The sequence below is a fragment of the Melanerpes formicivorus genome, unplaced genomic scaffold, assembly GCF_026170545.1.
Source record: "Melanerpes formicivorus ecotype bairdi unplaced genomic scaffold, bMelFor1.0.p_v2 SCAF_17, whole genome shotgun sequence".
Classification (NCBI taxonomy): Eukaryota; Metazoa; Chordata; class Aves; order Piciformes; family Picidae; genus Melanerpes; species Melanerpes formicivorus.
Genome location: NW_027142369.1, coordinates 16,331,958 through 16,357,106, shown reverse-complemented (window position 1 = coordinate 16,357,106; position 25,149 = coordinate 16,331,958). Strand labels below are relative to the sequence as shown.

Genomic DNA, 25,149 nt, shown 5'->3' with positions numbered 1-25,149 from the left:
TCACCTACCAGTCCCTTTAAGCAGGCCATTCCAGAACTATGCTTGCAAACCAGAAGGCTTAGTGGCATCATTCAAGCATCAGCATTCTTAAAGATCACCTGATTTTGTGTGTGAAAGCTGAGGACAGCCACACAGGCACCTCTAGCCCTGTCCCCAGCACAACACCCACCCCTCAGGGAGAAGTATAGAAGCAGAAGCCTTCTGCTACCAGAACCATTACAAGAGACAAACATACACACATCAATGGGGCAAGGAGATCATTTATTAATTAGAACTATGCCAAGATGTACAGATGTGCCAGGGAGGCCCCAACAGCTTCCGGCGACAGCCTCATCCTCTTGGCGCTTAGTCCAGCTGGAAAAAAGAGAGTAAAGAAGTCAGCAGGGAGCAGCGCAGCCGCCCCTCCCAGACAGCCCCGGTGCTGGCACTCACCTTAATAAAGCCGATATCCTTGGCGTACTGACGGAAGCATTGCCGACACATGTTGAGGCCGTATTTGCGGATGAGGCCGTGTCGGTTGGAGCACACGCGGCTGTAAGGAATTAAAAGAGCAAGACCGGTCAGGGCGGGGACAAGGGAAACAGGAGTAAAGCGTGCAACATAGCCCAGGGCGCCCAAAATCCACCCAGACAACAGCAAAGGCGCAAACTGACCATGAGCGAGAGCCCTGGCCGAATTTCCGGGGGTGACTCCAGTAGAGCTGCTGGTGGCCCATGCTGCCTGCTACGCGCGGGGCTGCGAGAGGAAGATGGCGCCCGGCGCATGCGCTAATCAAGGCAGCTTCGCATCCCGGCATGCACCGCGATGCTCCCCCTCCCTCCCGCGGCGTGACGTCACGGCTGCGGCCACACTAGAGGGCGGCAGGGGCCGCCGGCAAGCGCCGGGCGCGGTGGCGCACGCCTGTAGTCCTAGCTACTCGGGAGGCTGAGCACGCCGGATCGCTTGAGCCCAGGAGTTCTGGGCTGCAGTGCGCTATGCCGAGCGGGCGTCCGCGCTAAGGCCGGCATCAATATGGTGAGCCCCGGGGAGCTGGGGCACACCAGGTTGACTAAGGAGGGGTGAACCGGCCCAGGTCGGAGACGGAGCAGGTCAAAGCTCCCGTGCCGGTCAGTAGCGGGATCGCGCCTGTGAATAGCCACTGCAGCGTAGCCTGGGCAACACAGAGAGACGCGGGCTCTTTTTGCTTTTTGCACACCCCAGCCACCATCCACACATTTTGTAGCCCGCGCCCCACACAGCACAGCCTCCTGACGGGGGGAACGCAGCGCGGCGCGCACCCCAGAACACTGCCTCCTGCTGGATGATGCTGGCACCTCTGCCTTGCACGCATGCTCTGTGTCACGAAGTGCCATTATAAATTAATGATTTTTTTTTCAACACTGTTGTTTATTTGCTTCTCTTAATCTACGTTAGCAGTTAGACTTGGTCTGTTTCCAACTGAAATTATTCTGTGATTCTTCCATTCTCGTTAATGGACGGAAAATTTATTCTCAACTTTCCCTCAGCAAGCAGCCTGGTCTGTGCATGTAGAGTTGGCGTCCACACAGTTTGTATCTGTAGCTCTGTTCAGCTACATACAGGCTCATAGAATCGCTTTGGTTGGAAAAGATCCTTAAGATTAACAAGTCCACCTGCTAAGGCAGCACTGCCAAGACACCACCAAACCACGTCCCTCAGCACCACATGGACACAGCTTGGGGATAGGGACTCCAGCGCTGCCCTGGACAGCCTCTTCCAGGGCTCAACCACTTTTGCTGAAGAAATTGTTCCTCACGTCCAACCTAAATCTCCCCTGGGGCAACTTGAGGCCACTTCCTCCTGTCCTATCCTTTGTTACTTAGGAAAATAAATGAACGCCCATCCTGCTACAACTTCTTTTCAGTGGTATTATTCTGATTTCTACCACCCTCAGGCTTGAAGCAGCTCTTCAGAGATCCTGATATTTCATTGGGATTAAATTAGCAAGGTGGAAATTGTGAAATACAGTTATCTTTATTCTTCCAAAAACCCTGCCCCAAAATCATGTACAAACTAGTTAGATTTTATTTGCAGGTTCTTTCTATTCGGTCACAAATTCTACAAGGATGCTTGTGGGCAACTTTAGTGCAGTTCAGAGAATTCAGGAAATGGAAAAGACTAAGCCACAACAGAGCTTTACCCCACTTATAAAATGGAGGCAAGCCAGGACCTTAGGGAAAGCCTACGAGAACGCCGGGTTTGCGCACAGGAACGGAGCAGGAATTTGAAGACAGTGCCTAGGTCTCCTCCATGGCAGGCTCCAGAACCTCAAGCTTATAATCCAGTTTGTGGACCACATGGCACAGATTGAAAGGGGAAAAGGGACCAGCCAAAATCAAAGTGTCCACAGACACAAGTGCCACGAGGCACAACTCGTGGAGCGACACTGTCTGAGCAGTGCCGGAGAAGCCGCACTGCCGGCACATCCCAGCGGACAGCCAGAGTTTTACAGCAAGGCAGGGTCACTCCAGCCGCAGGCAGGGAGCAGGGCCCCAGGGTAGGCAGGTGCGGGGAGAAGCCAGGTCCGAGTGCTGATTTCTTAAATTTCTTAATTTAAGGAATTTCTTAAATTTCTTACATCCAGAGCGAGAGTAGAGAGTCCAAAATGAGTGCCAAAACTGATCCAAAAATGAGAACCCACTGGTCACTCTAGGATTTTCCTAGACAATGTGTCCAGTGCCAATATATACTGGGCACAAAGAACCCAGCCAGTCACAGTTCCAAATCCCAGCACGGGGTTCCTCTCCGTGGGTGAATACATGCGAGGGGCTTCAGCTCCCGGCAGGAAGAATGGGCACCTTTTTACCTGTCCCCCAGAGGGAGGGAAGGCAATTTCGCACCTTGGAAGGCAATTTCCCACCTTTGTCTTCTCCCAGTCAAACCTCCACAGATGGAGGTGGGGGAAGGGAGGTTTGAAGCACCCGGTAACACTCTAACAATACCATTTTGCATAATGAATTCGTTACTTTTTTCAGTTCATTAAATTTACCCCTCTTGTTTTGATAAGCCCTACATTCTCCTCTCATTTATAAAGTCTGTGCTGTGCTCTACCTGCAGAGAAAGCAGAGAATAAGGTCTGGCACCTGCATCTAAAATAAAACTCCAACTGAATCACAGTCATAAAGAAACACGGAATGGCAGGGGTTGGAAGGGACCCCTGAAGATCACCTAGTCCGGTGTTCCTGCTAGAGCAGGAACCCTCTGCTGCAGCAGAAATTGATCTAAAGATTTGCCTGTGGTGCTGGACCTGCAACACAGAGCAGCATGCCCCTGTGAACAACCACAACCCATCTCTGAAGCTGGGAACCTGTGAGGAAAACTTTCATCACTAGAGGTTAATGTTCACAAAGGAGACAGAGGAGTTCTGTAACACTTCATTAGAATAAAGGGAGAGTTCACAGGGCAGATCTCAGTGGGGTCTCTCTGACTGATGGAGATCACAACCTCATTTTATCCTAATTTCCTGGTCACATTGGCTGAGGTACTCAGAATGTACAGACTTCCTGAGCTACCTACTACACATTCCCCCCTTACACATACACCCCCTTGCATCATACATCCCATGTTCATTAAAACGAGGCTTTACACCTCAGTAGCCTATTAAGCCTGCACGCTATCCCAAAAGTTCAAAGGTTCACGTTGTGTCCAGCTGCTCCTGGTTCCTGCTGCCTTTGAAGGACACCTTGATAACCCAGGGAAAGACCTCTCTGGAGACAAGAGTGATGAGGATGATGAGGACTTTTTGTTATTTGCAGATAACAAAAATAGTGTCAGAGATTCCTAGCCTGGTCCTCTCATTGTTATCTCAAATTTTGTCTAGCAGCACCTTCCTTTATAAAGACACATTCTGCCTTGTTCCTATCAAACCCAACTGTCATGTTCCATGTCCCTCACACCCTGGCTTAGGCTCCTTGCTGATGCCAACACAGTGTGCCTCATCTGGCGTCAGCTCCTGGTCACCAAACACGGGTGACATACGGGGCCAACATGCCTAAAGGGCTGTTCCTCATGTCCCCTCAAACCTGCCATTCACCTCAGCTCCTCAACACAGCTGAGTGCCAAGTCTTGGGGTGGTAACTAGAAAGCTGCCTGGCAGAAAAGGACTTAGGTATGTTGATTGATAGATAAACATGGGCCCAACAGTGTACTCAGGTGGCCAAGAAGGCAAACAACATCCTGGCCCGGATCAGCAATAGTGTGGCCGGCAGGACCAGGGCACTAGAGAGGCCACACATCAAATAGTGGGTTCAGTTTGGGGCATCTCATTCCAAGAAGGACATTGAGGTGCTGGAGCAGGTCCAGAGAAGAGCAATGAAGCTGCTGAAGGGTCTGAAGAACAGGTGTGGTGAGGAGCAGCTGAGGGAACTGGGGTTCAGCCTGGAGAAAAGGAGACTGAGGGGAGATCTTTTGGCTCTCTCCAACTCCCTGAAAGGAGGATGGAGCCAGGTGGGGGGCAGCATCCTCTCCCACCCCCCAAAACAACAACAAAACAGGCCTCCAGTTGCACCGAGGGAGGTTTAAGTCAGACATTAGGAAAACCTGCGTCACTGAAAGAGTAAACAGCCGTGGAACGGACTCTCTAGGGAAGTGGTACAATTGCCGTCCCTGAAGGGTTCAAAACATCCATGGAAGTGGCACTAGGGGTACGGTTTAGTGGTGACCTGGCAGTGCTGGGTTAAGGTCTGGACTTGATGATCTTGGAGTCTTTTCCAGCCTACAACGATTCCATGATTCTCTCTCCCCTCAGAGCTATCTTCCCTTCGGTTCCCTCCGTAGCCCCTCAGACGCTCCCCCGTTTTGGATCATTCCCGCCGAGCCGAGCCGAGCCGAGCCGAGCCGAGCCGAGCCGAGCCGAGCCGAGCCGAGCCGAGCCGAGCCGAGCCGAGCCCAGCCCAGCCCAGCCCAGCCCAGCCCAGCCCAGCCCAGCCCAGCCCAGCCCAGCCCAGCCGAGCCCAGCCCAGCCCAGCCGAGCCCCTCCTGCAGGTGGCGCCGGCGCCTCGCCCCGCTCTGAGGGCCCCCCCCGCCGGGACTGCCCGGCTGCCGGTGCCGCTGGTACTGCCATTCTCCCCTCCGCCCTTCAAGCCTCTTTCACCGGGGGCCCCGCTGCCCCTGGTCGGCAGCGGCGGGTGTCGACCGAGATGATTGCAGACAGGCATCGCGGAGGGCGCCTGTGCGCCGGGAGCGGGGGAGGTCCCCGGGCGGTGCCGCCGTCCCGCCCGCCCCTGCGCGGGCCGTTGACCGGTGGCGGGCGGCGATGCGGCTGCAGTGTGAGGTGGAGGTGGTCAGCCGGCTCCTGCCCACCTGCGGGCTGCGGGGCCGCGGGCGCGGGACTAGGGCCCTCCTGTCGCTCGGCCGGCCGCCCGGGCGGGCGCAGGGTGGAGGTGGTGGCATTTACCTCATGGTGTGCACGGCGCGGGACCGGGTTGGCGCTCGCTACAAGGTGAGGACGGTGGGGCTGGGAGCGAGCCGGGAGCGGGGCGGGTCCTGTCCTGTCCTCCTCGTCCCGCCGCCGTTTGCTGAGCGCTTGCTGTGCCCCGCAGGTTCAGGAGAACATCGAGCGGTTCTTCACCCGCTTCGTGGAGGAGGGCAAGGCCACCGTGCGCCTCCGGGAGCCCGCTGTGGACGTCTGCCTCAGCAAGGTGGGTGAGGGAGCTACGGCGGGAGACCCGGAACATCGATCAGGAATCGGCGCTGTGCCCGTGCTTGGAACCGACCAGCGTGGGGAGGCGGCAGGGTGGCTCACAGGAGTGCTGGAGGAGCCCTACTCCTGTCTGCTTGGGGTTCGATCTAGAAATGCCACACGGCGACCAAGTCTTGTCTTGCCAGTCTGCTTTGACCTGCAATGACTTGGTCTTAGACGGTATAAGGGAGGTAGCACCAAAGAGATTGGCTTTGTGTGTGCTCAACAGGTTACAGCAAAAGGAAGGAACTCCTTCATTTCACTGAGTAATTAAAGGGGTCGATCAGAAACGTGGAGACAATGTTTTTAGTGGGGCCCGTTGTGAGAGGACAAGGGTGATGGTTTAAACTAAAAGAGGGAGATTCAGGCTAGAGAAAAGAAAGGTGGGTTTGATGCTGAGGGTGAAGAAACATTGTCCCAGGCTGCCCACAATGGTGGTAGATGCACCATCCCCAGAACCATTCAAATTTTGGGGCTCTGAGGAACTTTCTCTAGTTTAAAACATTCCTGGTAACTGCAGGGAGGTCTCCTTAAATTTCCAATCCAGTTCAAAGCATTCTATGATTTTGTGCTGGAAGGCTGGGCCAAACTTTCTCCTTTCTTTTGCTCCCTCTGGAGTAGCTGCAGGAGCAGAAAAGTCCATTTTTTCTGTAGTTCTTCATGTTTTACTTTAAAAGTAAGAATTTTCTCATTTCTGTGATACCATGTTGTGCTCTTTGGCCAGAAGTTCTATCAAACCCGTCTAACTTGGTTTTCAGAGCTGGAGACACTCAGTATGGATCAGCAGAATAGGCACCACCTCACTTTAATGCTTAGCTGATATCAGGACTCACTAAAGTACTTATTTAGATCTTGGAGGATATTTGGAAGCTCTCAAAGCTCTCAATTGGTTTTAATCATGCCAAACTCACCCCACATACTTACATTCAGTTTTTATGTTGTGAAGATTTGGTTGTTTTTTTTTTTTCTCTGTTTGTTACAATAATGCTTTATTAGAATAAACCAAACCAGGTTGGAAGAGACCTTCAAGATCATCGTATCCAACCCACCCAAACAGCTAACCCATGTAGCCTTGTGGAAGAGGAAAGCAGGACAGTGACTCTAAAACCTTCAGAGTTAGGTTGTGTGAATAAAAGCAAGTAATTTTTTGTTAGGAAAATCACTGACTTTGTTGCAAGTGTATTTCTTGGGCCTGGAAGAGATAATTGAATCATTTCAGCTATTTGAATGATTTGATGAAAAGAGCAGTTTGTGTTGCAGGATTAAACAGAAAAGAAGCAGGATGTGTCCTGATCCAATTTGTCTTGAGAGAAGCAAATATTCCCTGTAACTTGCAAAACCCCCAAAACTCACATGTGTTAAATCCAGAATAATTTCCTGCTACTCTGGACACTTCTGCTGGGGTGTGAGCGGTCCGAAAGGTTTATCTTGGAACAAAGGTACAAAATGAGGCCTGTTGTAAGAGATTCTACTAGTAGTACAAAATTAGAGAGCAAAGGTCTGTGTTTTCATGCAGCAAGATCTGATTTAGACCACTTAGAGGGGCTGTGAGGAAGCTGGCAGGCATTCACAGTGTGGGCAGTAATTTAGTTAACTGTATCTGTTGTTTTCTGTATGAGGAGATACTTGGTGACTTTGCTAGACTAAAAAGAAAGTTTCAACTGAATACAATGTGTGTTTTAAACACCTCCCAGAGTGGGGACTCAACTACCTCCCTGGGCAGCCTGTTCCAGTGTTTGAGAACCCTTGCAGTGAAGAAGTTTCTAATACCTAAACCTTCCTTGGTGCAATCTGATGTAATTAACTCTTGTCCTATGACTTGTTAATTGGGAGAAGAGGTTGACTCCGACATGGCTCCAAACTCCTTTCAGGGGGCTGTAGAGAACAATGAGGTCTCTTCCACTCAGCCTCTCCAGGCTGAACAACCCCAGATTCCTCAGCTCCTCCTCACCAGACCTGTTCTCCAGACCCTTCACCAACTGCTTTGCCCTTCTCTGGACCTGCTCCAGCACCTCAATGTCCTTCTTGGAGTGAGGGCCCAAAACTGAACCCAGTACTCACCAATGCCAAGCACAGGAGGAAGTAAGGCTCCTTTTCTCTCTCAAGATGGATGAAAGCTTTGTAGAAAAGAGATTTCCAGGTGTGACTGCACTGGTTGCATGCAGCTGGCGTGTCAAACCCCCCTCATTGTGCTCTGCCAAGCAGCCAGGTGATTTGCTGCAATCAGCCACATCAGAAAGTAGCTGTGAAACGTCAGTCTGGAGCTTTCAACCCTGGAGCAAAAGTAAAGTCACTATGGGTTGGGTTTCTTTTCTCCTTCAGCAAGCCCATGCCTGCTGCACTGCAGGCAAGGTCTGAAATCCAGTTAATCTCTGATTGCCTTGTCATCCTTCATTTAGCTCTGAAACAAGGGACATCAATGCAGATTAACCTCATTTCCTGACATCATTCTGTGGTTGAGGCTTCAGACTTGGGGCAGAAAATTGTCCTGAGCTCTTCCAATTGATTATTTGTTTTTTATTGAGGAAATTTGTCTGAAGGATCCACCACACAAAGTACTCTTAGTTTGCCATCATGTAAACAACCCATAAACTTATTCTTAACAGCCTAGAGCTTTCAGCTACAAGAAGCAGGCATCTGTTGCCTCTCATACTTTGAGAGCAAAAATTTTTTTGTATGCCAAGTGTGGTGAAACCCTGGCCCAGTTTGTCTGGGGAGGTGGTAGGTGCCCCATCCCTGGAACCATTCCAGGACAGGTTGTTTGGGGCTCTGAGCAACCTGCTCTAGTTGCAGATGTCCCTGCTGACTGCAGGAGAGTTGGACTGGATGACCTTGAATGGTCCCTTCCAACCCAAACTATTCTTTGGTTCTATGAAATATTACTTGTAACTCAATTCTAATGTGTAGTTGTGTATTTTACTTGGTGTTTACAGATCTGAAGGACATTTTCTTATTACTTCCAAACTTAGCTAACTCTTCCTTACACTCAGAAACATGACAAATTTGCCTTAGTTACATGGGCTGAGAATAACGAATGGTGGTGGCCTTGGAAACAAAGGGGTTTGGCCTGCAGCTTCCCTGTTGTCTGGAGGGTATTGCATCAGGAGGTGAAATGGGACATGTACATGGGATGCTTAAAGAATCATTTCAGATTAGGCTCCCTGTTTGAGAGAGACAGGAAACTACAGGAGAGATTCCAGCAGAGGCTACAGAGTTGTTGAGGGGCTGGAGCATCTCTGAGGAGGAAAGGCTGAGAGACCTGGGGCTGTTGAACCTGGAGAAAAGCAGCCTGAGAAGAGATCTTCCCAATGCTGATCAGTGTCTGAAGGGTGGGGGGCAAGAGGATGGGGTCAGAGTTTTCAGTGGTGCCCAGAGGCAGGACAAGGGACAGCAGGGACAAACTGGAACCCAGGAGGTTCCGTTTGAAGAGGAGGAGAAACTTCTTTGGTGAGAGGCTGCTGGAGTCCTGCAGCAGGCTACCTAGAGAGGTTGTGGAGTCTCCTTCTCTGGAGACATTGCAAAGCCATCTGGACATTGTGATCCTGGGCAACTTGCTGTGAGCAACACTGCTTTAGCAGGGGATTTGGACTGGATGGTCTCCAGAGTTCCTTTCCAATTCCCCCCATACTGGGATTCTGTGATTGCTGATGCTGTCAAATAGATTTGGCCTTTATTCTCTTGATCACTTTACATCTAGAAGTCTCTGAGATCATTACTCTGCATTTTGAAGTTCTTATAGCATATTATGTGAGTGAGTTCTAGAATTAGAATTTGGTATCAACAAATACATTGAGCAAAATTGTCTTTCAGGTGCAGAAATTGATGTCACTAGGGTTTGGGCGAGCTACAGCAGGGGCCTTATGACTCTGAACCACAACATACCTCCACATATGTTCTTTCCTTCAATGAGATGACTTTTGCTTGTATGGATGCATGATGCTTTTTATTTTGGAATTCACTAGATGCATGTCAGCTTGAGTCCTAAGAAAGAGAAATATTTGGTCACAAAAGCTAATTCTGTCAGTAGAACAAATGTATTATGGCTTTCTTGGCCTTTATGTAGAGCACAGGTCATCTGGTACCACATTAATTTTGACTCTCTGTCCTTACTGCCATTATTTTATCCCACCTAAAGCGAAATTACTTGTTTGCAGAAGGACTGCAAATCATTGTTTTCCTGTTTGATGCCATCACAACCCTAGAGAGCTGTGTGTGACCAGAAGCGCTCATTTAACCTGCCTTGAAGCTCTCCACCTTCCTTAATGTTCAACTTGACTTCAGCTTCCATCACTTTCCTTCCTCACAACTTCCTCAAGTTCCATATCTGTTTTTATCAGCTGTCCCTTTATCCTGTTGTGGGTTAGGAAGATCACGGGGGGGGGGGGGAGGAACAACACAAACAACCAAAAAGGAACCCAGGGATTTACTTCTAGTTGGTTGGGTTTGGTTTGTTGATTTGGTTTGGGGTTTGGTTTGTTTGGTGTTTTTGCCCCTGTGTTTTATTTTCAGCTGTGAATTTGGTGCTTTGTTGGTTTCCCCAGTCATGCAGCACAGTATGGTTGATCTAAATTATTCACAGAGGTCCTAACTTCTCATTCAAACTCTGCAGCCTATTTGTTCTTAAATACTGTAAGCAGCACATCCATCAGATAAAGGTTGATTCTCTTCCCCATTTCATTGCCCTGCTGAGTTGGTAGCTCCTGATCCATGCAGATGAGGGAAGAGCTGTGGATGTGTCTATCTGGACTTTACTACAGCATCCTCCTGGAGAAACTGAATGCTTATTGCTTGGATGGGTGTACTCTTTGCTGGGTAAAAGTCTGGGTAGATTGCTGAGCCCAAAGAGTGGTGGGAATGGAGTTGGCTCCATTTGGCAACCAGTCCCCAGTGGTGTTCCCCAGGGCTCAGTGCTGCCAACAGCTCTCTTTCTGGATGAGGGGATTAAGGCACCATTAGTGCTTTTTGCAGATACCCTAAGTTGGGTGGGAGTGTTTATCTACTTGAGGTTAGGGAGGGTCTACAGAGGGACCTGCACAAGCTGGATGAATGGGATGTGCTTCAGCAAGACCAATGCTGGATCCTGCACTTCAGTCACAGCAACCCCACGAGCACTCCAGGCTTGGGGCAGAGTGGTGGGAAACTGCACAGCAGAGAGAGATCTGGGGGTGTTGCTCAACAGCCACCTGAAGATGAGCCACTGTGTGGCCAAGGTGGCCACCTGGCCTGGATCAGCAATAGTGTGGCCAGCAGGACCAGGGCAGTGATTGTCTCCCTGTACTTGGCACTGATGAGGCCACACCTGGAATAGGGTGTTCAGTTTTGGGCCCCTCACTCCAAGAAAGACATTATGGTGCTGGAGCAGCTCCAGAAAGGGGCATCAAAGCTGGCAAAAGGTCTGGAGAACAGGACTTGTGAGGAGTGGCTGAGGGAACTGGGGTTGTTCAGCCTCAAGACAAGGAGGCTGAGGGAAGACCTCATTGTTCTCTACACCTCCCTTAAAGAAGGTTGGAGCCAGTAACAAGTGATAAGACAAGAAGAAATTACCTAAAGTTGTACCAGCAGGGGTTTAGGCTGGACCAGGTAGCACAGGGCAGTGGTGAAGTCCCCATCCCTGGAGAGATTTAAAAGCCATGTAGATGTGGTGCTGAGGAAGGAACATGGTTTAGTGGTGACCTGCCAGTGCTGGGTTAATAGTTGCACTCAGTCTTGGAGATCCTTTCCAATCTAAATGATTCTATTATGTACTAAACAGTTCAGAAAGTGTTTGTAGCAGTGAGCAGAAGGATTAACAAGGTTCCATCTTGGTGTTTTCCCGCAGGCAAATGCCAGCAATCTAAAGAATTTCCTCTCAGCCGTGAGACTGGCTCACCAGGGGACTGACACAGGAGCTCTCCCGCTCTCAGCTTTGGTACCAGCAAAGACCTCAGAAGTTGAAAAACCAAAGGCCAAAATGATCATAACTTCAAGAAGGGACTATCCTCTCACCAAAAACTTTCCTTATTCCCTGGAGCACCTCCAGGCCTCCTACTGCAAGCTGGCTCGAATTGACACACGAGTGCTTTGCTTGAAGAAGCTCCGCAAACTGGACCTAAGTCATAACCACATCAAGCAGCTGCCCGCCACCATTGGTGACCTGACCTGTCTTCAGGAGCTCAATTTGCACGACAATCACTTGGAGTCCTTTAGTGGGGCTCTCTGCAACTCCACCCTCCAGAAGTCTCTGCAGTTCTTGGACCTGAGCCAAAACAAAATTAAAGCGCTTCCCATTCAGTTCTGCCAGCTGCGGGAGCTCGTCAACCTGAAGCTGGATGACAATGAGTTGATTAGGTTGCCCTTCAAGATTGGGCAGTTAGATCATCTGCGCTTTCTGTCAGCAGCTCGAAACAAACTCCCCTTCTTGCCCAGTGATTTTAGGAAACTCTGTCTTGAGAACTTGGATCTCTTTGGAAATCCTTTTGAGCAACCAAATCCTCTTGTTCCCAACATCCAGCTGAAAATACCTTTGACTTTATTGGAGTGTGCTGCAAGAGCAACCCTCAATTACAGGTAAGAGTAGCCTGATGAGTACACGTGGCACCTACTCTGTTTCAAACAGAGGTGAGGTCCCCAGCAGTGTGGACAGTAGGTGGAGGGGGGGGGATTCTGCCTTACTGCTATGCTGAGAATCTCACTTGCAGTGCTGGGTCCAGCACTAGAGTCCTCAGCACAGGAGAGACATGAACCTGTTGGGGCATGGCCTGAGAAGACCACAGCAATGATACAAGGGCTGGAAGCTGAGAGACTTGGGGTTCTTCAGCATGGAGAAGGCAAGCCTCCAGGGAGACCTTCTGGTGGCTTTTCAGTGCTTCAAAGGGCTGAGAAGAAAGCTGTGGACAGAGTTTTGAACAGGGCCTGTTGTGATAGGACAACAGGTGATAGTTTGAAATGAAAAGAGGGATATTCAGATGGAAGACAAGAAAGAAATGTTTTCCCCTGGGAGGGGTGAGAAAGTGACCCAAGTTACCCAGAGAACTGGTAGATGCCCCATCATTGGAACCATTCTAGGTCAGGTTGCTTGGGGCTCTGAGCAACCTGCTGGCTGCAGGAGGGTTGGACTAGATGACCTTTCAAGGTCCCTTCAACCCTAACTATTCCATGTCTAAACTTCCCTAACTAGTTTTTGTTGTTGTTGTTGATGGTGGTTTGGTTTTTTTTCTTCACCTCTTAATCCTAAGGTTAAAGCTGTTTAAAATTCCACTGGTGAAATTATCCCTTTGTTCTACACAGTAATGCAGGAAATTGGTGACTTAGAAGCATCTAGAGAATTCTCTAGGTGGTAATGCTTTTACCCACAAAATGGGGGCCACCATAAGAAAATTATTTTGTCCAACCATGGGATAATTGGAGAAATCTGGGGATTCTCTTCTATCCTGCTCATCTTGTATTGAGGAGCTTACACTAGAATGGATGTTGTGGCATGGATCCTATTTTGTGTTAGGCTCCAGCTTGGAAATTGCTTCCTGACATGGTTGCCTTCATTATTGTTTTTGGCTCACATTGAAGAGGACTAAAGCTGTATGTGATACCCACAAGTCTGTGTGAGCAGTGTGTTGACAAAAGGTCCCACCATATAGCTCCTGGCTGCAGATTTGGTCTGCCTCTGCTTTAAATGGGACCTCACAGAAGCTGTGTTAGAAAGGTACTGTGAGGTGGCTTCTCAGAGGGCAAGTATTCTGCTGGGCTTGGCTATGAGGAGAGGCTGAGGGAGCTGGGTCTGCTTAGCCTGGAGGAGACTCAGGGGTGACCTTATTGCTGTCTACAACTATCTGAAGAGGGGTTGTAGACAGGCAGAGGTTGGTCTCTTCTCCCAGGCAGCCAGCACCAGAACAAGAGGACACAGTCTCAGGCTGCGCCAGGGGAGGTTCAGGCTGGAGGTCAGGAGGAAGTTTTACACAGAGAGAGTGATTTGCCATTGGAATGGGCTGCCCGGGGAGGTGGTGGAGTTGCCATCACTGGAGGTGTTCAGGAGGAGACTTGACAGGGTGCTTGGTTGCATGGGTTAGTTGATCAGGTGGTGTTGGGTGACAGGTTGGACGTGATCTTGAAGGTCTCTTCAACCTGGCTTATTCTATTCTATTATCTGCTGCAAGTTTCTCCCTGTGTGAGATTTTGTAGGTTTCCTCCTCTAGGTTTCCCTTGAGCTGTTAATTTCCTTTGAAGTGAGGGTAGAGAAGCCCAGTTCTGAGGTAAATTTAAAGTTATTTCACTATGTGAATGTGGTCCTTACCAGGTTGTTGGTTCTTATCAGCTTTCTCTCCCCTCCCACACCACATTCAGAGCCTTCCAGTACCAGCTGCTGCTACTCCCACCCTGTTTTGGGTGGAACAAGGACTACACATACACAAAAAAAAAACCCAAAAAAAAACACCAAAAAAAGAGTCAGGGAAACAGAAAGAGAGGGAGTGAGAGGCAGACTTGAAGTGTTCCTGATCTCCCTGCTATGCCCATTGCTGCCTTGGGGATGGGGAGTGCCCCTTCAACCTGGGTTCATGGCTCAAAAGTCAGTGCTAAAGGTGGCCACAGGCATGCAGGGCACACCCTGGAAATGAGCTGAGCAACCAAATGTTCTGCTTCAAATTTATCCACTTCTGACCTTGCTGATTTTTTTTATTGGAGTAATTAAGCTCCACGTGTCTTCCAACTTGACAGAAATTTCAGGGGGGTTGATGTAAATATTAAGGGTTTGGGGGTTTTCTTTTTGTAGAGAAAATAAACCCTCAGCACTGGTCCAGCTTTGGTGATTGGTTATGTTACTGGAGCACCTGAGGATACAGAATGGTTTTAAACTAAAAGAGGGAGATTCAGACTAAATAGAAGGAAGAAATTGTTGCCACTGAGTGTGGTGAGACACTGGCCTGGGTTGCCCAAAGAAGTGGTAGATGCCCTATCCCTAGAACTATCCCAGGTCAGGTTGTTTAGAGCTCTAAGCAACCTGCTGTAGTTTTAGATGCCCCCACTGACTGCATAGGGGTTGGACTAGATGACTTTTAGATGACTCCTATCCAACTCCAATCAGTCTGTGATTCCATGATTAACTCGGCCTCTGGCTCTCATGCATCAAAATTAAAGAATGTGGCACCACACAGAACAGAAAAATGTTCCTGGAGTCTTAGTGGGACAAGGGACAATGGAAACTGTCCCCTCACCCACGGCTTTGTGGTTATTAGGAGACAGCATTGGTCAGAGTGCTCTTGATACCTGAAATTAAAGGATATCAGTTAGACAAGTGGGCTACAAATAGTGTCTGATGTTCACCAGAGGTGAGAATTAGCAAAGGAGGAGACACAGAAGGGATGATGGGATGAAGAGCCTTGTGAAAGGAAGAAAACAGGAAAAAAAGGGAAGGTGCAAAAACAAATGTCTGGAAATCTTCATAGTGGCTTGTAGGCAGGTGCCAGAGCTGTGATTGTGTTTCCTGACAGGGTAAAAAGGATGTCCTGAGACTGAAGTGGTGAGGGAGAAAACTCCAGAGGAGCCTCAGCAATATGAGTGATGGCATGGAGAAGGAATTGGGAATGTGTAGGTGTAGTCGGGATGTGAGTCACTGGGAACTACTCTGAGTCCCCAGGGACAGCTGGGCACTGGCAGTACCCCAGTGTTGGAGTTACCTCAGCAGATTACTTCAGGGAAATAATTTCTTCTGGGCACAGAATCGCAGCATGGTGAGGGTTAAATGAGACTTCTGGAGATCATCCCATCCAAACCCCCTGCTAAAGCAGAGTCACCCACAGCAGCTTGCCTGGGATCACATTGCCCAGATTTGGAATGTTTTTGAACAACTACTCTGGGCAGCCTGCTCCAGGACTCCAGCACCCTCTCACCAAAGAAGTTTCTCCTTCTCTTCAGATGGAACCTCCTGGGTTCCAGTTTGTGCCCATAGCCCCTTCTGTCACTGGGCACCACTGACAAGGGTCTGGCCCCATCTTGTTGTGCCCCACCCTTTAGCTCTGGATGAGCATTGAGAAGATCCCCTCTCAAGCTGCTCTTCTCCAGCTTCGACAGCCCCAGGTCTCTCAGCCTTTCCTCCTCACAGAGGTGCTAAAAGCCCCTCAGCATCTTTGTAGCCTTCACTGGACTCTCTCCAGTAGTTCCTCGCCTCCCTTGAACAGCTTAGTCCAGAACTCTGCCCAGTTCTGCAGGTATTGCCTCCCTGCAGAGCAGAGGTGGGGGAGAACCTTGCTTCGCCTGCTGGGCACACTTCTGAATGAACCCCAGGATGGCATTGTTGTTCTTAGCCATGAGGGCACATTGCTGGCTCATGGTGAACTTGTTGCCCACCAGCACTTCCAGGTCCTTCTCCACATATCTGCTTTCCCCTCACCTATCCTGGCGCAGGGGGTTATTTCTCCCCAGGTGCAGAACCCTACACTTGCCTTTGTTGAACTTAGCAGGAACGATGCAGATTTAAAAAGCAGCAGTTCTTGTTCCTGTCCCTGGATGTCATCATTGGCACAACACAGCACAAGTGGTGTATCAAAAGAACCTTCATTTGTCACCTGCAGTGTAAAAGGCTCATTTTTGTCTCCTCTTTCCTCTGGGTATGATATTTTTACAGTACTGCCACTTCTTCATGTTGAGTTAAGCTGGCACTGTGCACTCACAGCACGGAGCCAGCCTTGTCCTCACTGATCCCCACCAGCATGGACAGCAGGTGGAAGGAGGGGTTTCTGCCCCTCTGCTCTGCTGAGATCCTACCTGCAGTGCTAGGGGCAGCTCTGGAGTCCTCAGCACAGGAGAGACATGGACTTGTTGGAGGAGGGCCAGAGGAGGCCACAGTGATGATGCAAGGGTTGGAAGCTGAGAGAGCTGGGGTTCTTTGTCGTGGAGAAGAGAAAGCTCCAGGGAGACCTGGTGGCCTTGCAGTGCTTCAAAGGAACAAGAAAGATGTGGACAGAGTTTGAGCAGGGCCTTTTGTGACAGGATGAGGGGTGATGGTTTGAACTAAATAAGGGAGATTCAGATGGGAGAGAAAGAAGAGTTTTGCTTTGGTTTTGTTTTTACCTTGAGAATGGCAAGACCCTATCCCAGGTTGCCCAGAGAGGTGGTAGATGCCCCATCCCTGGAACCATTCCATTATTTGAGGCTCTGAGCAACCTGCTCTAGTTGCAGATGTCCCTGTTGATGTGCAGGGGGGTTGGACTAGATGAGCTCAAAGGGCCCTTCCAGCCCAAACTATGGTTTCTAACATGTCTCATGGTAGAAAGTGAGGAGTAAATTGTGGGTGCTTAGGCCAGGATGAAATACAGTGACCAACCTGGCTGGTGTGAGAGATGAGTAGATACCTGCCCAGTTGCCTGTTTATTCATTATTAATCTTAATTATTGACTATAATTAATTATTATTAATCTTTTTCATTCTCTACTGTTGTGCTACAGGCTGCTAAGATTTATGTGAACTCCCTGGGTCTTCTTGCAGTGTCTCCTGCAGTGTCAGGTCACAGAATCATAGAATGGTTTGTTCTCAAAGGGACCTTTAGGATCATCTAGTTCTGACTCACTTGCCATGGGTGGGACCACCTTTCACTAGACCAGGTTGCTCAAGGCCCTGGTCCTTGGTACTGAGAGGGCAGTGATGTGGTTGTGTGTTTTTGGAGGCTGTCTTGGAAAGTGGTGCTTAATTCCTAATCCAGTATTGCAAAATCCCAGATTTCCCTTGGCTGTGACTTCAGAAAGTTGTCTGTTCCAGCTGGTCCATATGTTGTGTCACTGTGTTTGACTGCCACTGGTTAATTTTGTGGTGAATTCACACTTCTCTTGTTCAACAGAATCCCTTTTGGTTGTCATCTCCTTCCTTCCCACCTTTGTGAAGATCTGCAAGTGGCTAAAACCTGCCAGTGTGGGAGTGCCTGTCTGAGCAGCTTCATTCAGATCACGGTGACCATGAATCTCCATCACGTAGCTCACACCGTGGTCCTCGTGGACAACATGGGAGGGACGGAAGCACCCATCATCTGCTACTTCTGTTCTCTAGCCTGCTACTCCCAGTTCCTGGACAGGTACCTGCAGACCAATGGGTGACCATTGCAATGGGTAGAAAAGCTCTGCCTGAAGTTGTGTCCAGTGACAGAGGAGCCTGAAATTGTTTTCTGCTTGTTTATCCACATGTTGTCATAGAGTCTTGCAGGGAGGGATGCTGGCAGCCTGATCTGGTGGCCTGACTGTTCCTCCACCATTAGAATCTCTTTGGTTGGACATGAAACCTCCTTAGAATGTATTTTGCTTTCTTTTTCCTCTGACTGTGACTTTGCTGGGAGCATCACGACCATTTGCTTCATGGTGGGATTTATTCTTGCTAGAGGGAAGCTGGGCATGGATCAAACTGCTTTGCTTCCTTCCACTTGAAGCTCTGAACTCCACCTACAAAAGACAACCACACAGATTCATCACTGGACTCTTCCCAACTTGTTTACGACAGAGCAACTTGGTAGGCTGCTACAAGGAGATATCATTTGACCAGTTCAAAACTGGTCATGTCACTCTAGGTGCTGCTGCTTCAAGTTCTGTTACAGCATTCTCACCTCAAGCAGGGACCAGAATTGCTGCTGGTTTTTTTACCACAGGAAATGGGGTTTGGTTTTACCTCTTTGTGATACCAGAAACTCCTTTAGATTTCTAAACACCTGCCGTGAATTTTGTTTCTTGACTGTTCTGTTTCAAAGGTTCTTGAATTGTTCACTGTGTTGACTTAATAAATTTTGGAACCCTCCTCAGAGGATCTGAATTGTGGTTTCTCCAACCAGTTTGTCATCCAGTCTGTTGTAGGAACTACCCTCCTACCCTTTTTCCTGGTGAAAGCAATGAAATAACCCTGAGTATCCACACACCCTTACTCCCTCTCTTAGCTGCCCTGTGGCTGGGGTATTGAATCAGTATGGACCAAAAGCCCCTTGAGAAGTCTTCAGGTATCCTGTGCCCTGGAGTGTGGGATGTCTTGGAGGGAACACATTATGCTGCTACTTTTGAATTAGGATTGAGTGTCCAGAAGTGAATTACACACTGTTGCCTGAATTTGTTGCTGTGGCCATCATAGGTAATTCCAATGGAAAAACAGGGAATCTGTAGTTAGTGAGTGTAGAACTGACCTAGGTTGGACTTGGGTGACATCTAAATGTGGTGTGAGGAGCAACCTGAAAAGTGGCAGCAGTTGTGATTGATCACAAAATGGTTTTAATCCACAGGGGAGATTTCAGACTAGAGAGAAGGAAGGAATAAATTTTTTTACCCTGAGGGTGGTGAGACCCTGTCCTGGCTTGCCTAGAGAGGTGGTATATGGCCCATCATTGGAACCATTCCAGGTCAGGTTCTTTGAGCAACCTGCTGTAGTTGCAGATATCCCTGTTGACTAAATGACTTTTAAAGGTCCCTTACAACTCAGACCAGTCTGATTCTGTACTGTCTTGCAGCTATCACATCTATAAGAGCACAACCTTCATCCACCTTATGAAAATCATTAAACTCTTCACTATTAAGAGACATTCACAGCAGAAGTAAATGTTGAAGCACACCTGCTTTGCTCTGACAAGGCCAGGAGACTTTTTCCTAAGGAAAAGAAACCTTGATTCTAGAGGTATTTAGTCACTGGGAAGAAATTATTCTCCATGAAGGTGGTGAGACTCTGGAACAGGTTGCCTGGCAATGCTGTGGAGGCTCCAGGCCTGGAAGTGTTCAAGGCCTGACTGGATGGGGCCTTGAGCAACCTGGTTTAAGGGAAGGTGTCTGCCCATGGCAAGGGGAGTAGGAACTAGGTAATAAAATCATAGAATGGTTTGGGTTTGGAAGGGACCTGAGATCTTAGGGTCCCTTCCAACCCAAACCATTCTGTGATTAAATGTTGTCATTGCAGCTTGCTGTGGATGTCTTAACTTGACTGTGTTCTTCTCGTACAGTAACTTCTCAGCAACCACAGGAAGACCTGGCTGAATCATTCCTGACATGTTGCTCTTCAACTGCAGGGAACTTGTGAAGGAGGAGGCCAAGTGTGCCTGAAGATTGGGTGTTGAGGTAAGGCCCAAAGTGCTAACCCCAGGAGGCTTCAAGTAGTCATTGGCTGAGGTCATTGTGGAGGGAGAGAGATCTCACCCTGATTGCAGCAGCCACAAGATTGCTCATGGAAAATAATCTCTTGGGTGGAGCATCTGATGAAGAGTAGGGAAATGGAGCATGCACAAATGAATGTTGCCTCCAGTGGGACTCCTCAGGAATTTGAGATGCAGATGTGCATGTGTCTGTGGAGTTTCCCAGGGGAGCCAGCTGTGCTGGCTGGAGGAGGAAACCCCCTCTGTGTGGCCCAGGAGGTGAGCAAGGCTGTGAAGTCCTCTCCAAGCCCTTCTATGCTGGGAGGGGAAAGATCAGCAGGGAGGGGTTTGAAGGCCAAGGTGAAGAGAAGTGCGGCTTGGCCTAGGGAGGAAGCTGGGAGCAGTGGAAATGGTTTGCTGCCAGCTCTGCATCTACTGGTGGGGTATTTGAAACTCATGCTTGTGCACTCAGCTGGAACTGTCTCCTGATCTTCTGAAGCTACAACAGCTGACACAGCATCGAGAAGGACAGGCTGACAGAGTTGGGAATGTTCAGCCTGGAGAAGGCTCCAGGGAGACCTGGTGGCCTTTCAGTCCTTAATAGGGCTGATCAGAAAGCTAGGGACAGACTTTTGAGCAGAGCCTGTTGTGACAAGACAAGGCATGATGAACAAAAAGGGAGATTCAGACTAGAGAGAAGGCAGAAGTTTTTTTACCCTGAGAGTGGTGAGACCCTGGCCCAAGTTATCCACAGAGGTGGTAGATGCCCCATCCCTGGAACCATTCCAGGTCAGGTTGTTTGGGGCTCTGAGCAACCTGCTCTAGTTGCAGGTGTCCCTGCTAACTGTAGGGGGGATGGACTACATGAACTTTTAAACATCCCTTGGAAGCCACACTAGTCTGGGATTCTGTAATTCTGCAGAGCTCAGCTGTGGTCAGCAGAGGCCAAGCTGTGTAACTGTCATGAAGAAGCTGTCCTGGAAGCACCATTCTGGTCCCATCCATTACCGCTGTGCCCAAGAGGCTTGGCGTTTGCCTCCGATTCAAACTTTGCATGGCAAGGTTTTGGTAGCAGAGGGGTGGCTTCTGTGAGGAAAGTGCTGAAAGCTTCTATGTTCATCAGAGCCAATGCCAGATAGCTCCAAGACACACACACCACTGGACAAGGCCAAGCCTATCAGCACCTCTGGGATAACATCTTTAAGAGGGGAAAAAACAAAACCAAGGAACTTCGGCTGGAAAGAATAGTGAGAACATGTGAGAGGAACAACTCTGCAGTCCCCAAGGTCAGAGGAGGAGAGGAGGTGTGCCAGGCACTAGAGCAGAGATTCCCCTGTATGGTGAAGACCATAGTGAGGTAGGCTGTGCTCTGGCACCTCATGGAGCTTCATGGTGGAGCAGATCCACCGGCAGCCTGTGGAAGACCCCACACCAGAGCAGGTGGATGCCCAAAGGAAGCTGTGACCTGAGAAGCCTGTTCTGGAAGAGGCTTCTGGCAGGACCTGTGGATTTAGGGAGAGAAGAGCCCACACTAGAGCAATCTGTTTGTGAAGGACTATGCCCCATGTAAGGGATTCAGGGTAGAGCAGGGAAAGAGTGAGCAGTCGTTTCCCTAAGGAGGAAGGAGCAAGCAGGAACAAATGTGTGATGAACTGACTGCAACCTCCCTGGGGTTGTTGCCACTCATTTGGGAGGAGGTAGGGCAACCAGGAGTGAGGTGCTCAAGTAAAAGGGAGGAATGGGGTGATTCCAGAATCATTTAGATTGGAAAAGACCTTCAAGATCAAGTCCAACCATCAGCCCTCCTCTACCAAGTCCACTAAGCCCCACGCCCGAGCACCACATCTACACAGCTTTAAACACATTCAGGCATGGTGACTCTTAAGATTTGATTTTCTTTCTCATTGTCCTACTGTCATTTGTAATGAATTCATTCTCCCAAATTGGGTTTGCCCCTCATGGTACTTAGTGAGGGATCACTCCCTGCCTTTATCTTGACCCTCAAGCTTCTCCTTCCCCTGTCCAGCTGAGTGATAGATGAGCTTTTGGGCACCAGGCATCTCAACCAAGGCCATCCCACCACATCAACGCAGTTTTTGCAGGCACAAAGCCAAGCTGTGGGAGTTAGAGCTCTCCTCCTGCTCTGGGTCCTCAGGACCTAAGGGGGTGACAGTGTTTGACCTTCAGGAGCAGGCCATGGTAGAATTCATTATATTGCAAATTTAGAGTGAGTATTGTAGGCAATCACTTTAGAATGAGAATGATCTCGGTCTTGCCACGCCGGGATGGATTTCTCGTTGTCTGGCAGTTCTGGAGTGGGTTTAAATGTCCTAGTCTTGCCATTCTAGAATTGTAGCCTTGCAGCTTAGCTCTTGGTGTTCTTGTCCTTACTCTTGCCAGTTTAGAATGCTCTCTGGACACTGTGGCAAATCTAGAAATACTTCATCCTTTCTTATTTTTGCTATTCCAGAATGAGTATTTGTCCTGTTCTAGGCTGCTTTAATCGAACTCTTTTAAATCCCCAATGAGTTGATCTCCCGGAATTTTGCCCTTCTCGGCCAGGTTTATGTACTGTTTTCGTCCCAGTCTGTAATCACGTTATCCTGGATCACCTTTCCCACTCCGATTTCCTTCTCTATCCAGTCCCTTCCACAGTAATTCCCTCTTCCTTTCCTCCCCCAAACACACGCACCACAGACACCACCGCTCCCCGCACCCCCCAAGTAAGTTTATGCTTACCACCCCCACTGCCACCGCCCAAACTCTCCCCCGAGGGACACAAACCTGGGCCGGGAGAGGGGCGAGAGTGGGGGCGGGCTCGGAGGAGCCCGTCCTACATCCTCGCCCGCCCTCCATCCACTCCCGCCTCCCGGTTCCAGTAATGGCGGCCCCCACTTATCCCATAACCCTCCCAGCGGAAGTTCCGGTGAGTGGCAATCCATCCATCCAATCGAACAGCGCCGTCCGCTCTAGCGGTGTCAAATGGTATGAGGCGACGTGTGCGCGTGGGGCGGCGGTAACGCGGGCGCGCTGCCTGTGGGGAGCAGAAGCGGCGGCGGCGGCGGCGGCGGGAGGAGCGGCAGGAGAAGCGGCGGCCGCCGCCGCCGGTAAGGATGCGGCTGCGGATTTATAAACGGAAGGTGTTGCTGTTGGCTTTGGCGTTGTCGATTTGCGCGTTGGCGTTGTGGGGAAGCGGTGGAGGAAACGGCGGGAGGAGGAGGCAGCAACAGCGGGGCGGTACCGGTATCACCGGGGAGCCGGCGAGGGCTAGCGAACCGCCACCTCCTCGTCGCTCCGTTGTTAACGTTTCGGTTGTGACACCTGCTCCGTTGTTGCTGACGGAGAACGGGACGTTGAGTTACCGTTCGCTCGTTTACCGGTTGAACTTTGACCAACCGGTGAGGAACGCCGGGCGCTTCCCGGTACGTTCCAGTAGCGCCGCAGACGTGGTATTGGTGGTGCAAGTGCACGATCGAGCTGAACATTTGAGGCTGTTGTTGGACTCGTTGCGGCGAGCGGCGGGAGTGGAGAACGTGTTGTTGGTTTTGAGCCACGACCTGTGGTCGGAGGAGCTTAACCGGCTGGCGGCACGCGTGGACTTCTGCCCGGTCCTGCAGGTTTTTTTCCCCTTCAGCATCCAGCTCTACCCGCGTGAGTTCCCTGGTCACGACCCCCGGGATTGTCCCCGCGACGTGGGCAAGGCGGCGGCCCTGCGCCTGGGCTGCATCAACGCCGAGTACCCCGATTCCTTCGGGCACTACCGCGAAGCTCGCTTCTCCCAGACCAAGCACCACTGGTGGTGGAAGCTGCATTTCGTCTGGGAGAGGGTGCGGGCGCTGCGGGACCACGCCGGGCCCGTCCTCTTCCTGGAAGAGGACCACTACCTGGCGCCCGACTTCTACCACGTCCTCAAGAAGCTGTGGGCCCTGCGTGAGCAGGAGTGCCCCGAGTGCCAGATCGTCTCCCTGGGCACCTACAGCCCCGTCCGCGGTGGCTTCGCCGGCCGCGCCGATAAGGTGGAGATGAAGACATGGAAGTCCACCGAGCACAACATGGGCATGGCCTTCGGCAGAGACACCTACCAGAAGCTCATCGAGTGCACGGATGCCTTCTGCACCTACGATGACTACAACTGGGACTGGACTCTGCAGCACTTGACTGTCTCTTGTCTTCCAAAGTTCTGGAAAGTGCTGGTTCCTGAAATCCCCAGGATTTTTCACACGGGGGACTGTGGCATGCACCACAAGAAATCCTGCAGACCCTCCACCCAGAGTGCCAAAATTGACTCTCTCTTGAACAGCAACCAACAGTACCTGTTTCCTGAGACCATGAGCATCAGTAAAAGGTACTCCATGGCCCCCCTTTCTCCTCATGTGAAAAACGGAGGCTGGGGAGACATTAGGGACCACGAACTGTGTAAAAGCTACCGCAGACTTCAGTGAGGAACCCTCACAGCCTTTTTGAGTTGTTCCATGCTGTCTTTTGCAGACGCACACGTGTGTAAACAAAACAACCCCCCCGTGCATTTATCGAGTTGGTTTCTGCTTTAATCCGAATAAACATTCTTGTTAAAGGTGTCCCAAAAGAGTAAAACAAATCTTTCACGGTTCAGCCACCACCTTCTGGAAACTGGTGACATGGTGCTGCTGGGCAGCGGTCGCAGCTCCTACACTAACGGTGGTCGCTGCTCTGTTTACTAGGAGGAGGAGACTGGTGTTTAAGTGGATCTTTACTGGTGCTTGCAGTGCCCTAGTGGCACCTTCTGCCATCCCACCCAGGGTCACTTCATGCCTAGTATCTGCATCCCGGCTTTGGTTGTGATGTCTGGATGAACCTATGAAGGATTAAAAAAAAACAAAACCAGGCCCATTTAATTGTTTTTACTGCAGTGTAGATAAACCTGAGGTTGGTTGGTTGGTTTTTTTTTTAGTTCTGCTGAAATAAAATTTGAGTTGTTTTGTAACTGCCAGAGAAGTTTTTGATTCTGACAGAAAGCTGCTAGAAAGAAAGTCAGGAATGGGGTGGGCAGGACTTGGGGGGAGAGGGGGATCTTGTCTTTAATGTCTTTATTTCAGAGTGCTGAGTACATGCCATCGCCCATGGTCACAGCCTGTGCTTAACTTCATTATGAAGTTTGTCATGATGCTAATTGATGCAGAATTAAGTAACAAGTAGGGGAGTTGGAAGTGGATGATCTTGAAGGTCTCTTCTGTCCCAAAGCATTTTCTGCTTCTTTGAAATGTTTGGCATGACCCCTCTTTTGTTTGGATCTGAAAGAGAAACGCCAGCTTTCAAGTCGGTCAGCTGTGGAAATCCACCAGTAAAACAAACCCTGAATGCTGCTGTGTAATGGAAACGCTGCGCTGGAGCTGAAAGCTGCTGGGTAACAGCCTGGGTT

General features: G+C 49.9%; 3 protein-coding genes across 3 annotated transcripts; 2 read left to right on the top strand and 1 right to left on the bottom strand.

Annotated features, from left to right (window-relative positions):
• Nucleotides 1–242: 242 nt before the first annotated feature.
• RPS29 (ribosomal protein S29) lies at nucleotides 243–764 on the bottom strand. The gene is made up of 3 exons (XM_068149157.1): nucleotides 654–764; nucleotides 433–532; nucleotides 243–354 (listed from the first exon to the last, which is right to left on the bottom strand). Exons 1-3 carry the CDS (start codon nucleotides 713–715, stop codon nucleotides 346–348), a joined length of 171 nt encoding a protein of 56 aa, XP_068005258.1. The 5' UTR covers nucleotides 716–764; the 3' UTR covers nucleotides 243–345.
• Nucleotides 765–5,120: 4,356 nt separating this feature from the next.
• On the top strand, nucleotides 5,121–18,457 carry LRR1 (leucine rich repeat protein 1). Its single transcript, XM_068149156.1, has 4 exons — nucleotides 5,121–5,458; nucleotides 5,559–5,657; nucleotides 11,517–12,244; nucleotides 17,502–18,457. Exons 1-4 carry the CDS (start codon nucleotides 5,273–5,275, stop codon nucleotides 17,752–17,754), a joined length of 1,266 nt encoding a protein of 421 aa, XP_068005257.1. The 5' UTR covers nucleotides 5,121–5,272; the 3' UTR covers nucleotides 17,755–18,457.
• Nucleotides 18,458–22,761: 4,304 nt separating this feature from the next.
• MGAT2 (alpha-1,6-mannosyl-glycoprotein 2-beta-N-acetylglucosaminyltransferase) lies at nucleotides 22,762–24,714 on the top strand. The gene has a single exon (XM_068149155.1). The coding sequence runs from the start codon at nucleotides 22,865–22,867 to the stop codon at nucleotides 24,191–24,193; it is 1,329 nt and encodes a 442-aa protein (XP_068005256.1). The 5' UTR covers nucleotides 22,762–22,864; the 3' UTR covers nucleotides 24,194–24,714.
• Nucleotides 24,715–25,149: the final 435 nt, after the last annotated feature.